The 16,101-nt window shown below is 37.1% G+C and overlaps 1 protein-coding gene across 4 annotated transcripts in view; it reads right to left on the bottom strand.

The window, feature by feature from the left end:
• The window catches only part of LOC145684204 (oxysterol-binding protein-related protein 2), a 264,438-nt gene that overhangs the window by 195,500 nt on the left and 52,837 nt on the right, over positions 1-16,101 (bottom strand). For all 4 annotated transcript variants that reach the window (XM_081756261.1, XM_081756258.1, XM_081756259.1 and 1 more), the window contains exons 8-12: positions 14,160-14,279; positions 11,074-11,199; positions 7,526-7,609; positions 4,633-4,834; positions 904-1,081 (exon numbers count right to left, since the gene is read on the bottom strand). In XM_081756261.1, coding sequence (XP_081612387.1) covers positions 904-1,081; positions 4,633-4,834; positions 7,526-7,609; positions 11,074-11,199; positions 14,160-14,279 — 710 coding nt within the window. The remainder of the gene's footprint in view (positions 1-903; positions 1,082-4,632; positions 4,835-7,525; positions 7,610-11,073; positions 11,200-14,159; positions 14,280-16,101) is intronic.

The raw sequence follows: 16,101 nt of genomic DNA on the forward strand, positions 1-16,101 counted from the left end.
GAATACAACATCGATCGATGACACTCTGCACTATATTTACCGTACTTCTTTGGTCACAACTTGTATGTTAGTACCTAAATGTGAAATTTAACTGTTTGGGACAAAGCAAGGGAGCATTTAACTAGACCTGACGAAGGGATCAGTAAAATCACATAATTACAATCCCAGTTCATTTAAGTTCTAATCCTTCCCGCTAGTTTACTGGCAAGCAAGCGCGCCTTTGGTGCACGACATTCCGGGTTCAATTCCCGTGGGAGATTTGTACACGGTGGTTCGGATTTCATCTGTGGGTCCACGTCTCATATAGCATCGGCGCTAAAGAGAAGCTGAACTCCACCCTAACTAATCCTATTCACTTCTAAATAAAAAGATGAATACTTCCCCGTATGAAACAAAAATGATGAAGATACTCGATACCCTTAAGGCAGTGGTTCCCAACCGGTGAGTCGCACAGTCCCATAACACCATTTAAAATTATTTAAAATCAATTTTGAGACAAACTGCACCAATCAACGCCTCCAGTACCAACGCAACAATGCTCAGTTACTACAGAGACTCATTTCTTCATAGAAATCTATAGTCGTATATTACTACAGTGTAAATTATTATCAATATAAAGCAAGTAAATGTGCTGCGATTTCAGGGCGTTTACTAAAGTGTGCCATCCGTCAAAAAAGGTTCGGAAACATTGACTTAAGGTATCACCTGCACCTATATTTAAATTGATGAAATTAAATATTAGTGATAGTAGATTTTAATATTTCTTCCATATTATATCTGACTCCTTTCTATTAATGAAGTTCAATAAACATGCTTAATCGACAGCACCTGTTGTGAATCATCATAAGAAACTAACAGAAATATACGCATATATATAAGAATGAACTGTAAACTGACACCTACCTTCCTCGCTGTCTTCTCTGAGGCCTCTTCGGTTGATGGCGTTTATCAATACATCTACAGGAACTCAATCGCGAACAGACGGAAGGAGATTTAGCCAGTGTGGCAGAAGGGAAACTCACTAAGGTATCACTATCCGATGTTATTGATGCGGCTGTCACCAGCGTATCACTATCGGAATCTGAAAAAAACAAATGAGACAAACTACATCAATCATTATCCGGTGTTCCGTCTGCTTCCCTAACCTTCTATTCAAACCGGAAGTGGTAGAAATCAACCATTTCCGGTTTCAACATTCATCGCTAAAGAATAAAACCCAAAACACAAAGCAAGAAGCGTATTACTTTTAATATTTAGTGTTCCAAGAATATATTCTATCTCCACTTTCTCTCTCCTAAAACCAAAAGTGGTAGAATTTTACAACTGCTTTCGGTTTCAACATTGATCATCATAGTGAAAGGAACAGTAACATAGATTGCGAGAAGCAGTGTTTCTGCAATGGATTCAGTATCGCCATGAATAGGTTCCATCTCCTACTTGATTTCGCTCGGTTTCAACATTGACTGTCATAGTGACAAAAAAACAGATAGCGAGAAGCAGTGTTTTTTGCTATGGATTCAGTATCGCCAAGAATAGGGGTTCCATCTCCTACTTGATTGCGCTCGGTTTCAAAATTGAGCGTCATAGTGAAAAAACGGTAATATGAATTGCGAGAAGCAATGTTTTTACTATGGATTCTTTATCGCCAAGAATAGGTCCCATCTCCTATTTTATTCTGCTCTGGCAACCAGAAGTGACAGAAACCTACTAATACTTCTGATCCTAATACTGATTCTCGTAAAGCAAAACCCGTATCAGGGAGCAGAACTTTACATGAATTCTGGATCCAAATTTCAAAAGAACACATTTCATCTCAGCTCTTATTCTTCTATTGAGAAAGAACTATTTCGATATCACAGTTTTGCGAGCGGTGATAATGTTTAGAAAGAAATGTAAGCAAAAGGCTAGTGCTCACTGCAAAAAACAAAGTATTCTTCTAGGTAGCGCTTCCGAAAGACATTGCTTCCATCTTCAGCCAAGAAACAATTCGAAAAGGATTTAAAACATGGGAGAGAGAGAAATGTGGATAGGTAAAAAATGGTTAAAAGAATTAAAATATATGAAGAAATGTTCTTGTCAAAATTGAATACACACCAATGATCACTGACTCGTCACTGTTTATTATTATTATTATTATTATTATTATTATTATTATTATTATTATTATTATTATTATTATTATTATTATTACCTTCCACACGGCGGAAATATGTAGTAAAAAGACTGCTCCAAGTCACATTTATGTCTCATTTATCTAAACTGAGTGTATGTTTCTCTTTATGAATGTAGTCGATTTCTTTAATTTTTCGTTCAGTTGTTATTTTTACTTTTCCTATCAGACATGATGCGCTGCTAATCCGGATAACTGTTGTAGGCTACGAGATTTCGATGTGCGAATGTGCTCAGCTATTCTGGAGTAAATATTCCTTTTCGTTTGACCTATATATATATATATATATGATATATGTCACATTGACATTTCGGTTTAACGTCCTACAATTATATCCTTTACACTGAGAGACACGGATGATTAAGACAAGTAAATAATGATGGAAGAACTGGTGGAATGAGAATTTGGAAGGAAACGGGAGTGTCCCAAGAAAACCTACGGATATGTTGTTGTCCACAACAATCTTACTTAGCCGGGGATCGAACCAGGGACCCCACGTACTAGAGGTAAGCGCTCTACCACTGAGCCACCGTGCCCCTCCTTATTCTTCCATTGAAACTCGAAGTAGTAAAACGACTACCACTTTCAGTTCTAATACTAATTTGTATATAGTAATAACTATAAGAGATAGGAAGAGAGGGTTTTTGAAATAGATTCAGCACTCGAAGAATAGGTTCCTTCTTTCACCTTATTCCTGTATGTTACCAGAAATTTTAGATCTACTACTTCCAGTTTCTGTACTTAATTCATCTAGTATGAAAATCTATAGTAGTTTTACAGTATGATACGGAACTTATTTGTTGAGTTAAACAAAACCAATTATACACTATCCATTACTTTTATTTTATTACTATAGATAATAAAAGGTGTCCCAAAATTCACGTAAGACTTGAATTTTGCGTCATTTGTGCGGTAAGATGTTGCCAACGAAAAAAAGAAAGAATGAAAGAGAGAGAGTGGGAAGGGGAAGGTGGTATTAAGAATGGAGAGCTACACGAAAGAACAACGCGTTTTTATTGTTCAGCAATACAGTAAAGCCCCGATTATCCGCGAGTGGAAAAAAAAAAAAAAATGCTGCAATTTCGCTTAATTATTTTTGATAAGTGTCGCTGTGGACTAACACTGCGCATGCAAATAAGTACTGTATGTTCTAAAACATAAAAATAAATTGCATTGTAAAAATCAATATTTCCAACAATTGTGCACGTTTAAAAGTGCAACTCTACTCTGATAAGCAGAAGCCGATTGTTGTAAGGTATGGAAAACGGGAATTAGGAAGAGTGATTTGCGTGGTAGTAAATTACATTCATTGTTCACTGCGAAGTGAGATTCCGCGGGCGACTACTGGAGGGTTAATTACGGGGAAAAAAAAACGGGAAAATGGAATAGACCCTACAGTGCGAAAATTACTGACAGATTTACAGCACAGTATTGCTTTTCGTTTATTTTTTTATTGTTTTTTTTTTATTTTAGTGATTTAAACGTACAGCAAAGTACTTTAAAAGTTTTATGTTTTTTGGACAACAAAATAGTTTTTAAGCTGAAGTGTGTGTGTTTACACCTCATTTTTAGTCTTTTTTCGGGTTGTTCGCGATTTTCGCTATCCGCAGTGCTCTTGCCACTCAATTCCGCGGATAATCGGTGCTTTACTGTATTTTAAAAATAATGAAGGTTTCGCAGCCACAGTTCGCAATTTTCGTACAAAATCAGGTCGAAATAGTGAGATTTGTTGACACAATTGTCGTATTTGGGGTTCAGAAAATCCACGTGTGATTATTGAAAAACAAATGCATTCACAACGTCGCACTGTTTGGTATAGATTTTGGGCTGGAGGCATCATCGGACTATGCTTCTTTGAAAGTGCGGCTGTTTAGGCAATAACAGTTAATGATGCTCGCTATTGCGACTTGATAAACCAGTTTTGTGCCTACATTGCAAGATATGGATGTGAACGACATATGGTTTCATACGGTGTCACATGCCATACAGCCCGAGAAACAATTTAATTACAGCATGAGTCATTTCCTGGTTGTGTAATATTCCGTTTTGGTGATCAGAATTGGCTGCCCAGATTATCCGATTTAACGCCGTTGGACTTTCTTCTTTGAAGATTTTTGAAGTCTAAGGTTTATGCCAACATGCCCATGCCCACCCAAGCCTTGAAGAAGGAAATTGAGCGCTATATCACCGAAATTCAGCCACACATTTACGCAAAACGGTCATGGAAAAATTCAACAAAAGAGTGCATTATGTGCCAGTGGAGCTGTGGAGACCATTTACCCGATATGCTATTGTATACATAACCCTATACTGTATACGTTATGAATCAATAAAAAAAATTAAAAAAAAATACCATTTTTAATTATAAACCTGTGTTTCTTTATCAAAATTACTTCTTGCGTGAATTTTGGGACACCCTATACTAATGAATTTACACACAAACACACACAAACAAACCTCACCTGCATCAAAAGCATCATAGAATTCGTCGTCTGAGGTATCGTAGAAACGCGGACTCCTCGCCTGGTTCGGAGACACTAACGGGGAAGACAGATGTGAAACCATGGACTGTTCTAACTCGTGGTGTTCTTTCGCCAACACATGGAGGGCTTCTTCCAGCACACGGCACTTCTCTTGCTCCTGCTTCAACTGTAGCATGCGCACCTTCAAGTAAATGGAAGTTATATGGCTTTGTATTACGTAAGCAATTTTCCTTCAAGGATACAATCACTCAAAAAATAATTAACATACACATACAGATAGAGATACAGAGAGAGAAAGAGACAGAGAGAGATTTAATGTCCCAAAATTATGACCTTCAGCTAAAGGAGACGAATAATTTATGAAAGAATGGCGGGGGGAGGGGAGGAATTATAATGTAGTAGAAAACGGAATAACCTCAAGAAAATCTAAGGATACGAAAATCCATCACGTACTCACATAGTCTGGGATCAAACCACGAACCCCTTGCACCAACGCTGGACGCTCTATTGTTGAACCCTTAAGACTCCCGTATTAGTAGCTAATCATCATACTTCGTATATACTGAACTATTTTCGTTCATCATCTTGAAGAGGGTGTCCGTTTAAAGTTTAAGATAATACGATACATGAACTTACCTAATGAAATAGAATACAACTAAAATGAGCTCATATTCGACTCATATTCATCGACGTATAAGACGCACCCCATTTTCTATATTCAAGTTTGAGGAAAAAGTACGAGATGTGTTCAAAAATATGGTGAATAATTTTATTAGAAACAAACTAATAAGCTTATATGAGATTTGATTTAATCTCCGTGAAAATACTGTCCTTGCTAGCAATGCACTTATTCCAACGTTGAATCCATGACTGGAAGCATTTCTGGAAAGTTTCTTTTGGAAGGACGTTCAATTGCTCTGTCGTGGCCCTCTCAATGTCAGGAATGGTGTCAAAACGTTTTCATTTAAGCACGGTTTTAATTTTTTGGAAGAATCAGAAGCCGTGTCATGTTAAATCTGGAGAGTACGGTGGATGTGGACACAAGAATATTTTTTCGGCCAAAATCTTCTGTTCGTCAGTCAAAAGTCTGGGAACGAATTTCGCACTCACCCTTCTCATTTCCAAATCGGTGTTAAAATGCTTTGTACGGACTTGTAGGAGATGTTTAGTTCTTTGGAAAGCTCTCGAATAGTTATTCGCCTGTTTAAACAAACAATTTTTGCCACTTTTTGCATGTTTTCTTCTGTTTTTGAGGTTAATGGGTGTCCCGAATATTGCTCGCCTTCTACCGACACATTTCCACTTTTAAATCACTCACACCACTTGTAAACACTCTTCAGAGTTACAGCATTATAGCTATATACCAATTTTAACATTTCTTGAGTTTCTTTGGCATTTTTTGCAGCTTGAAACAGAACTTAATGTTCACGCATTGTTCGAAATCCGACAGACACGGTAAACACAATCTCACTCTAGCGTCTCTGGCCGCTGACTGACAAGTCAGAACGTGTTCCAACTTGACGCTGCCTGTCTCAAGGGATCAGGTTATCGGACAAATTAAATCAAATGGTTGTTACGTCAGCAGTTGCTGCTAAAAAATTTATTCACCGTATTTTTTTGATCACACCTTGCGTGTTCAATGTATATTATAATGGTTTTTTCCTTAAATCCACAGAAGTATTTGTGCAAAAACATGCGGAATTCACAATGATTAACTATGTAGAATTACATGCGCATCTTAGAATGTCTGTAGCACATTGTGTCTTGAGAAAAGCATGCATACTATGAAATGATGAACAAAGCGACTGTGTATCACTAAACTGTATGTGGCTGGAATGTTGTTGCACACATAAGGAAACAAGGAAGATATCAAATAATACAGAATCGGAAATACTTATTGAAATTGAAATAATGAAAATTTCCTATATCGGCGTATAAGACGCATTCCGTTTTTGAAGTTATTCTCAATAGAAAGAAATAGCGTGTCTTATACTCCGGAAAATACGATAAACCAAGTATAAGTCTGTTACGAGCAGATTAAAAAAGAAAAAGAAAGGAGTTATTGGAAATAGGTGGTTTTCAATCTAAAATGGCGAACTTTTTCTGACCACATCAGTCTGAACAACTTCTACGTTAAATTAAAAAAAAAAGCAACGTTTCGAGGCTGTTCGAATAGAAGCAAGAGCACGCAAAAATGACATGGTCATATGACAGAACCTAATACCTCACAATGACATTGTGAATGTGCACATGGTCATTTGACAGATCCTAACACCTCATGAATAACAGTGAATGTGCACACGGTCGTATGACAGAATCTAACACCTCAGAAATGCCACGGTAAATGTACACATGGATATGTGACAGAACCTAACACCTCACAAATGACACGGTGAATGTGCACATAGTCATATGACAGATCCTAACACCCACAAATGGCACGGTGAATGTGCACATGGTCATTTGACAGAACCTAACATCTCACAAATAACAGTGAATGTGTACATGGTCATATGACAGAATCTAACACCTCAGATATGCCATGGTAAATGTACACATGGTCATATGACAGAATCTAACACCTTACAAACGACACGGTGAATGTGCACATAGTCATATAACAGAACTTAACACCTATCATATGATAAATAGGTGCCTTACCAGCCAGCGTGGAGCCCAAACGGCTGGTGTGATTGGAAAAAACTCATTATTTTACTTGAAAACAACTTATTTCCAACAACTTTCCACTATATATATATATGTGTGTGTGTGTGTGTGTTTATTCATAACAGATTTGGTTTACGGCCTCGACTTTCAATACGCCCTGTACAAATGCACAAATGCATGTTCTTCATTTCGGTAATTAACTTACCTCTTCTTGTTGTTGGAATAGTGTTAGACAGTGACCTAGTGACTTCACCATATTGCCAGCAGTATCTGATAACTGGTTAAGCCTCTGTGAGATACATAAAAAAGAAATGTTTTAATATAGAAATACATACAATATCAAAATATGCATTCATATGATCAATGAAATAAATTATGTACAACAGATAGTAGAATCATTTGTGTCAATAAACCGGGCTAGGTAACGAAAATTCATTCACTATTGGCAGAAATAAACGAGTTATATATGAGGAATTTAGAAATTTTTATTTCAAATGAAACTCATATTCGTACTTCAATCACAATATTTTGAATTGGTGGCCTTTTTCAAAACGATACATTGTTATTCAAAACAATACATAGTGAATTAGTTGAAAAAAACTTATCTTTAAGAGCGGTACACAAATTTGTAGGAAGTTACCAACAGTCTCGCCGCACCATTGTCAACTTCACACTGTAAATGAAAAATCAAGGTTGCTTAAACCGTTACATTACGTAGTTGCATCTAACTATGGGATAATGGAAAAATATTTACAAATGTAATGGATGAATCCTTAATATAGTACACACAGACAAAATGGTCATCTTCTGGATTTCTTAAACAGAAGCCCTTTCCATTAATCTAGTGTCTAGGGCGTGTGTCTTTAGTGTACATGGTTTCAGGTTCGTTTTCTGGCGGGAGATCATTAAATATTTGAATACATTACTGTGGTTCAGAGTACACCTTAAATTGTTGGTCCACTTTTCCATATTCACACCAAGCAAATGCCGGGATGATACCTAACGTAACGGCCGTAAGTCGCTTCCGTTTTCCCCCAGTTCCCCGGCTAGTGTTATTTCCGAAAGGACGTCATCCCTTATACGTGACGGGCTTAAATAGGTCAAAGAATGCAGTAATGCCCAGAAATATAATTTCTAACTCATACGAGAAAATGCCGAAAAGTCTGTCTGTCTCTTGAACTTCTTGGGGCGAGAGGAACCTGAGTGCTGCGACTCCCATTGACTATGGTTTCGTTTCAGGATCATACACTCTCCATTCCAAAAGAAACCGAACTTTTGAAAACAAATAGTACCACTAGTGCCATCTGTTGTAATATTTTACCGGTAGATGGCGTAGTCCCTCATTGACAACTGGTATAAATGTCATGACATTTGGATGCACGGCAACAAAGTTATTGCGTTCCAAATGTCAGTGTGTTGTGTACATCGGTCGGAAAATGAGTTCCAAACGAGCTGCAATTGAGTTTTGTGTTAAACTGGGTAAAACTTTTAGTGAAACGCACCAAATGCTACAAAATGCATATGGTGATGAGTGTCTATCCCGTACCCAAGTTTACGAGTGGTTCAGGCGATTCAAATCGGGTAGAGAGACGCTGGATGATGACGAAAGATCAGGCCGTCCCAGAACCGGATTATCGGAAGAAAACATCGAAAAAGTGCGTGAATTCATCAAACATAACAAAAAATCGTCGGTGAAAGTTACTGAAATGGAATTAGGCATTCCTCAAACAACCGCATACCGCATTTTGACCGAAGTTTTGGGCCTTAAGAAGGTTAATTCGCGGTTTGTACCACACAAACTCACCGAAGACCAAAAAGTTGATCGAATTGCGCATTGCAAAGACATCGCTAAAAGTGCTCGGCAGGATCGAAACTTCTTGAAATCGATTGTAACTGGTGACGAGACGTGGTGTTTTGAATATGAGCCCGAAACAAAGCGGCAAAGTGCTGAATGGAGAGCGCCGGATGAAGGAACACCCAAAAAAAGTCGCTTGGTGAAGTCAAAAGTTAAGGTGATGCTGATTTGTTTTTACTTACGATTCAAAAGGAATTATCCACAAAGAATTTGTTCAGCCCGGCCAGACAGTCACTGGAGAGTTTTACTTGGGCGTCATGAAGCGTTTGCTGGCAAGAATTCGTCATATTCGGCCCGAATATCGCGAAATCGGCAGTTGGACTCTTTTGGACGATAATGCACCATCACATCGTTCGCGACTTGTAACTGAATTTTTGGTCAAAAATCACATTATTCGGTTGCATCATCCGCCCTATTCACCAGATCTCGCTCCGTGCGATTTCTATCTGTTCCCGAAACTGCATTTGGCGATGAAAGGAAAGTGGCACGCATCGATTGATGCCATTGAGAAGGCGACGACCGCCGTCCTAAAGACCATTCCAATAAAGGACATGGAGAAGTCGTTTGACAACTTGTTGGAGCGTGCAAATATGTGTATCGATGCAGAAGGGGAATACATTGATTAATAAAAATGATTTGTTCCAAAATGTACATTGCTTTTTTGTTTTTTTTTAAAACGTTCGGTTTCTTTTGGAATGGAGGGTGTAATGGTACAACCATGTTTTATCCATGGTAACTATTCGTGACAAAAATTGGTCAGATTGTGGTCAAAATGAGATTATACCCTCATTCTTTCACGTTTTTGATCTGCTGAGAGATTTTTGGAAATCTATTTTGCAAAGCTTTTGGATGCCCAAGTCATTATGCATTATGCTGCTGACACGTTTCCGAGAAATGCCCACAATCTCTGTCACACATTTTACTGAGATTCTGCGATTTTCAAGAATAATGTCATGAATTTCATCCTCAATTTCGGAGACAGTCACTGTTTTTGGTCTTTCTGCACGTGGAGCATCATCTGTTGAGAAATTGCCACGTTTAAACTGTGCGATCCATTTCTTCATTACTACATACGACGGAGGAGACTCCCGTAGTGTTTCAATAATCTCCCCATGAATTTACTTCGGTGATTTTTCTTGGAACAAAAATTTGATGACCACTTTGATCTGCTTCAGTGGAACAAAATAATTATGACAACTCTGATCTCGATGTTCGTGAAATTCTCTGGTTGAGCATACATGATCACTTCAGAGCACACAGTATGGATTTCGTATGAAAATGAAAATTTGTATTTGTACATACAGAGATATGTTCTTCAAAACTACAATTTCATCATTCTACCTGCATTTCTTTCGGGTTGGGTTACGGATCTTTCACTTGCCCTTCGTAATTTAAGGAGTTAAAAAGGCAACGATTTTGGACTGTATATAGTACTTTAAGAATTGATCCATCACATTTGCATATATTTTCAAACGTCACGTAATTAGAGGTCACTATGCACTGTGACAAATCTAGCAACAGCTTTAAATTTTCATTTACACCGTAGAAATCAACAATGGGTTGACAACACTGTCTGTAGCTAATTTCCTAGTGGTTAAGCAATTAGCGTATGCCCCTTTGGCGTGGGGAACCAGGATTCAATTCCCGGAGGAAGCTCATGTGGTTTGGGTCCCATGTCAAGCTGAAGGTCCACGTTTCATATAGCCTTGCTTCTGAAAGGCACGCAACAATCAAAATGAGATCAACACCGTCTGTAGCTTCCTACAAGAACTTTTACGACGATTGCAGGTTAAATATTTACATATGCATTGTATAATATCTTTAAGTCATGATTTATTTAAGCTGACCATACAGCAACATATACAATAAATACGTACCGGTAAATGTTTGCCACTTACTTTCATGATGGATCCAACCATTCCTTCCTCCAAACCATTGTTTTTAAGTGCCTTAATAACAGCGATTGTATCTGTGAGCTGCTGCTGCATTACTTGGTGATGAGCTGCTGAAGTTTGCAAAGCATCCTGCGAAGAAAATAACACAGAGCCTGAATATCACTTTCAATGTAGTCTATAAAATAAACAAATATATATAAGGGTTGTTCTGGGGGAAAACATCTACAAATAAATATTACTGAGATTCAATAAAATGAAGGATTAAAAATACATGCAGGAATCGAAAACAAAGCTTGAATCCTCGATTATGTCTTTCGCCATTGAACCAAATATTTGCCTTTAGCAATAACGCTGTGTTAAGATTAGTTTTGGAAGTTTCCCACGTAAGATTTGTTATAAAATTTGCAGTACAATTTAAAATTCCATCTAGTATTTAACAACGTTTATTTTATTTATTTATTTTTTAAGTAGAGAAAATTAACTATTCTCGCTTCCAACATTGATTTGTGTATTGTGTTAGTTCAAATTTGGCACGATTTCTAATATAATAGGACTTCAAGTTTTTGAGGTGATTTTAATGAAAAACATAAAAGTGCCCAGCGTAAAATATTACACGCACACGCACATATTTTGAACACAATGTTAAATTTACCAATTTAAAGCTCTTTTTAAGATTTAAATCTCAATCTTTATTGCACCTTTTTCTTCAGGTAGTTACTGCTCCCGTTTGTACCGCTATAATCTTGATATGCTTTTACTCCTATCTCATTGCTGAAGTGAAAATGAATTAACATGTTACTACTATTTCAGATTGACTATCATCTTATAAAATTTCATTTTCATTGCCATCAACAATAACTTTATTGAAACCCTTAAAAATAAATCCATTAGCAATCCTGTTTCATGCTGCAATGATCAGGTGAGCTAGGAATTGGAGACTTGGTTACTTTAGTTTTCTTATTCGATTCAGTGCATGGTCACCTTTCAGCAACCAGCCATAATATTCCTGGAGCACATTATCTTTAAAGGGTTTTAGTGAAAGGCGCACTACTATTTTTACTGTCTACAGGCCCGTATTTAGGTATTTTCTCGTCCCTGGGCCCAAGAAAAATTTGCGCCCCTCCCCTCGTAATTTGTTCGCATTCAATCATATTGTACGTGAAGCGTTCAGTGTATCATAGAACATCCATAGTAAATTAATAACATGAAGTATAAGTCTAAACTATAAGGCCCTGTGAGCTTACAATGGACCACAAGCAACAGGTCGGGGCGTTTATAACTACATGTACGGATTACGCTGGTAGCCAATACAATACAAAAAAATAAAAAATAAAATAAAAAAAAATCTTAGGCTCTTTCAAGCACCAGCAGCATCGTTACGAGAGAACTTGATCGCACTGCAGTACTAACATTGTTTTTTCTTCTTGTTTTTTTAAAATGCAGATCTTCCTTAAATTTCTCTCCTAGAAGGTTCTTTTTTTTTTTTTTTTTTTTTTAATTTTTTGATGAATACTTCAATCTCGATTTTTTGCCACTGAGTGTGGGCCTGATTTCTTACATACGCCTGACCTTCACGACTCACACAATGGCACGGCAATGCCACAGAAGAGTGACACAGACGGTAAAGTCCTGCATAGTATGATTTTTTTCTTCTTAAGTATAAAGGGCTATGCAGCGATTATAACACGAGTACGTATTTTACGAAACTGTTTTTATACTAAAAATATCGTACTATCTTCGGGCCAATACAGTAATATTAATGTTTAAATTTCTGATTCTCTCCTTGAACATTTTAAACTTCAAGGAACTAGACGTGTCTTCTACATTGTCTAGATCTGCGACAATCCACAACTACAAATCCAAAGTACAATTCAAAATGTTGTTGAAAAACGTTTGCATTTACCTGTGCAATTAATTTGCCATTTAAAGGAGTGGTTTTCAACCTCTTTTATTTTCGTAAGCCGGCAGCTATTATGGATAGCTTCTCTGGAATAGAGAAGCAGAGAAATATTAAACTGCTTTGGAGTTATTTAGTACGAGACATGTCCAGAAAATATGTTCCGACGGACTGTAAAATGAAAGATGAACATCAGAAGAAAATTATTTTATTAGTGTGAAGTTAGTATTACATAACTTACTTTTCAACGTATGTACTATCCGTGTTGAGGCATTAGTCGTAAGATAACACCAGTTTTTATAAGCCTATGTCAAAGAATTTTGCCGTCCAGGACCAAAACTCGCTTCAGGTGGAGGAACAGGTGGAAGTGGCTACGCGCGAGGTGGGGGCTGAAGAGCCAGGTCATGTACGAATACTCATGTTTCGTCTCATCTGACGATGCAATACAGGAAATGGTCTCAGGAAGGACAAAGCAGACACTAGGCGCTTATTTTGTGCTTCGCTGTCAAGTTGTTTTGGAACCTATCGAGCACAAAACTTGCGAAACTGCAGCTGTAGGGTGACGATCTCATATGGCAGGGAACGAAAGATCTGCAGAAGCTGATGTAATAGATCGGACATTGTGAACTACAGGCTCTGCAGATTTCTTGCTGTACACTTTCCACCAATTCATATATAACCATGGATAGTCGCTCACTAAGGTGTTCGTCATGTACATTGGTGAGGCATGCTGTGAATTGTCTGCACTATCTTCTGAACATACCTTCACTCATGACATCCTGTTCATACACTTCAGACTGTCGATATATTTCTGATGCTGACCGTGGAAAAATCTGGTTACAGGAGTACCTCGCACTCGATGGGAAAATGCGCGCGGCTATGTTTACCCTACCACAGTTCTCTTACCACTGACACCATACAACTGCGCTCGAGTCAGATTACGGTTACACGCTCCTCCCAGTCTTGTGCGACCATGTTACTCTCAGATCACGCGTGCCATCTTGGGGCACTTAAGGAACTTACTTTCTGGATGAGCCTTGCATTAATTATTAAATAAAAATTTCTATTTTTAAATTCGAAATTTTGGATTCACGTCTCAAAACATGACTAAATCTAAGCATCAAGGTGGGGAATATAATTTCATGGATTGGGAGTAAAAACTACTAATATATATATATAGAAAGTTACTTACTTGCATAGTGCCCAAAGGCTTGAGGTCATTTTCATCCTCATCGCTATCACACGACACATTGCCCTGACTCAAGTAATGAGTACTAAATGCAATGTGGTCTTGGAAGGCATTAATCCATTTCTGTAAAGAGTATTATGAAAATATAATAACAAGAAAACTCTTAAGTTCAAAATCAGCAATAATAATTACGGATGGCTAGCAGTTACTCTCTTTATTTTCTGATTTATGAAAAGTATTTCTAACGACTAGAGGCTGGATGTTCAGATAGAAAAAAACATAGAAACTACGCTAGGGAAAGTCGTTGAAAACTTCACAAGGAAATCCAAATATAATAAATTACAACATAAGTATACTCCGTAAAGCTTTCACCGGTACAGCTGTATTAACGTATCTATCGTCTGCATGGAATTATTATAGCACTTTTTTCTTTTCTTTTAAACAAATATATATATATATATATATATATATATATATATATATATATATATATATATATATATATATATACCCGATATACAGGGTGATACAAAAATTTGTCACAATATTTTGGAAATGGACTCCTCACATCAAAATAAGGAAAAAAAAAAAAAGCTCATATGGACATGTGATCGGTAGTGCATAGTTTCGTAATTATAAGGAGCTGAAAACGTGAAAAAATGAAATTGAAAGGTTCATACTTCCACTACTTGTAGAACCGATTGTTGTCGTGTTAAGACATCACTGAGGAACTAGTATGTGAACTATCCAAATATCCATCTTTCAGAACCTCCGGTACTTGCACAATCATTTTTAGAGAGGCTGTTTGGGAGTACTTGATCACTCTCCACCTTCCTCACTAGAAATTGGTGTGAAAGTACTGGAGCAATGTTCGCTGAATGGATATTTGGATAGTTCATATACCAGTTCCTCAGTAATGTCTTGACTTGACTACGATAGGTTCAATAGTAATGGAGCTACGAACTTTTGAAGTTCACTTGTTTTATATTTTCGGCATCCTATAACTCCGGAACTATCCACTTTTAAGCACAGGTTCATATGACACATTTTTGTAACGCCTTGTATATATATATATATATATAATGGAAAGTGTTTATTGTTCATGTTAAGTCAAAGCCCTTAATCCACACTAATTGTATGAACTCCTCGTTCCTCTCGAGGGAAGTTTTTATTATATTCTTTTTGTATTATTTTTCGATAGTAGTTTTCATTCCTGTTTTCTGACAAGTAATTTATTTTCCTAATGCCAATGTTAAAACACACGGATTGTCACAGAAAGCATGGTCAATACCCTGATAAGTGGTGAATCGATTACTCTGAGTTTCTCTAAAAGACAATAACAAATGGATGAATGAGGAAAATTATGTAAGGCGGAACTAAATAGCATAGTGTGTGCTTACCGCTGAATTTACTGCATGAAAGGGTGAATGAAGAAAATTACCTATCGCGGTACTTCATACTATGTGCTTGTTGGCTGAATATAATGTGTCACTGGGTGGATAGAGAAAATTACATAACATAGAATTCTACAGTGTGTACCTGTTGCTGAATGTAATGCATCAGTGGAACAATGGAGAAAATTAAATAACGCGGTACTCCATAACGTGTGCTTATCGCTGAATTTATTGCATCAAAGAGTGAATGTAGAAAATTACCTATCATGGTACTTCATACTATCAAACTAAACACACTGAGCAAGGCTATGTGATAATATATATAAAACACACAATTACGTGACAGTTTCAACACAATAACTGTGTCTTCATCACTTAGAAGTAGTGGAAGTCTGATGAAAACACAGTTATTGTGTTGAAACTGTTATGTGATTGTATGTTTTATATATATTATCACATAGACTTGCTCCGTGTGTTTTATGTTTAGTTTGACAATATAGAAACACGGCCTGATAGAATAGTTACTTCATAATATGTGCTTGTTGTTGAAT

Source organism: Thermobia domestica, chromosome 4, assembly GCF_964235325.1.
Source record: "Thermobia domestica chromosome 4, izTheDome1.hap1.1, whole genome shotgun sequence".
Taxonomy (NCBI): Eukaryota; Metazoa; Arthropoda; class Insecta; order Zygentoma; family Lepismatidae; genus Thermobia; species Thermobia domestica.